The following is a 1,928-nucleotide window of genomic DNA, read 5'->3' as shown; positions in this document are numbered from 1 at the left end:
GCCTGTAGTACCACCTACTTGGGAGGCTGAGGCAGGAGAACTGCCTAAGCCTAGGAGTTGGAGGTTGCTGTGAGCTGTGATACCACAGCACCCTAAAAAAAAAAAGAAGAAAAAGAAATAGCTCTTTCCTCTTGAGGAACCACAAATAAAACCAAAAAGGCTGGCCCAGTAGGTCATGTCTGTAATCCCAGCAATTTCATTGGTTGAGGTGGGAGGATCACTTGAGGTGAGCACATGAGGGTTTCCCAGGCTGGTCTTGAACTCCTTAGAGAATTCCATCTCTGCAAAAACAAACAAACAAAAAAAAAACTAGCTGAGCATGCTGGCACATGCCTGTATTCCCAGCTACTTGTGAGGTGGAGGACTATAATGAGCTATGATTATGCCACTGCACTCCAGGCTGAGTGACAAGAGGTAGACATTGTCTCTAAAACTAAATAAACAACAAACAAAAACCATCCCCAAATCCAGGTAGCTCCTGGTTCTACAGTTATCTTGTGACCAATCTGAAGACTCAGGTCATTGGGAGGTACCTGCAGTTTTATGAGTTGTGGCAGGGGGGGAAGAGGTCAACAAATGTTTTCTTGTTTAACCTTTTGGGATTTCTGGTACAAATTCCTTTGAGGAAGGATAACCTGATATGGTATCTGGTGATAACAAAAAAGGACAGAACATAAATACTGGATTTCTGATGCAATATGTACAGAAAAGAATTAAAATAGGTTTGAGACTGCTCACCTTAGAAGGGCCTGCTTGCGACATGCTATAGTTGGAATGACGAAGTCCGCTTGTTGAAATGTAATCCCCACTTCCCTTTCCATCACTTCTGCCATGAGTATGCAGTATCTGTCCCCTCCAGAGGATGCAGCAACTAGATGCCATCTAGGAAGCAGAGAGCAGTCCACACCAATCAGCCTGCCTATGTCTTCTTGGACTTCTCAGCCTCGAGAATTGTGAGAAATCCATTTCTATGATGTATAAATTACCCAGTCTGTGGTATTCTGTGACAGCAGCACAAATAGACTAAGATGCCAAGTTAGCCCTTGACTGGTATCCAAAAAACTTAGATTGTGGGGCTCGGTACTTGTGGCTCAAGTGGCTAAGGCACCAGCCACATACACCTGAGCTGGCAAGTTCAAATCCAGCCTGGGCCTGCTAGACAACAATGGCGGCTGCAACCAAAAAATGACCGGGCATTGTAGCAGTTGGTTGCCTGTAGTCCCAGCTACTTGGGAGGCGGAGGCAGGAGAATCTCTTAAGCCCAGGAGTTGGAGGTTGCTGTGAGCCATGATGCTATGGTACTCTACCCAGGGAGAGTACATCTTGAGGCTCTGTCTCAAAAAAAAAACCCTTAGATTTTGGGAGGATTTTCCACAATTCCTTGTTAAGAGAGGTTCATTATACCTAGCCTACTTGTACAAAGTGGTTTACACTACCTACTTTCCTACTGAGAGTTTGGAATTTTAGTAAAAGCTAGGGCAGAGATTGCCTACATGCCCAGCTAATAGTAGAAATATATATATATATATATGTGTGTGTGTGTGTGTGTGTATATATATATATATATGGCACTGAACTTCCACTGAGCTCCCATAGTAGACATTTCTGACATGTTGTTACAATTCAGTGCTAGAAAAAAATGTACATTGTGAATGATTCCATGGGACTCTCACAAACTTATGTCTAATTTCTTCTGAATTTTATTGCATAATCATTTCCCTTTGCTCAAATTTACTTTGTATCTTTTTACTGCAAGAAACCATAGTGAGTATAACCATAGAGGGTTTTCTGAGTTTTCCTAGCAAATTTAGAGCTCATGTGCCATATAACAATATAGAACAATCATACTTTGAGACATCACCTGTAAGGGATTATTATTTAGGATTTTTTTCAAATTCTATTGTCCATAATTTACTGCTTTGGTAATA

General features: G+C 41.8%; 1 protein-coding gene across 1 annotated transcript in view; it reads right to left on the bottom strand.

Annotated features, from left to right (window-relative positions):
- Positions 1 to 588: 588 nt before the first annotated feature.
- Positions 589 to 1,928, bottom strand: part of LOC105887982 (zinc finger protein 234-like) — a 7,610-nt gene continuing 6,270 nt past the window's right edge. Inside the window, exon 3 of the mRNA XM_023518954.1 lies at positions 589 to 647. Within this exon, the coding sequence (XP_023374722.1) occupies positions 589 to 647 (59 nt within the window). The remainder of the gene's footprint in view (positions 648 to 1,928) is intronic.

The sequence above is a fragment of the Otolemur garnettii genome, unplaced genomic scaffold, assembly GCF_000181295.1.
Source record: "Otolemur garnettii isolate 467f Iridium unplaced genomic scaffold, OtoGar3 scaffold00152, whole genome shotgun sequence".
In the NCBI taxonomy this organism is placed as follows: domain Eukaryota; kingdom Metazoa; phylum Chordata; class Mammalia; order Primates; family Galagidae; genus Otolemur; species Otolemur garnettii.
This window is presented reverse-complemented; position numbering and strand designations above follow the sequence as displayed.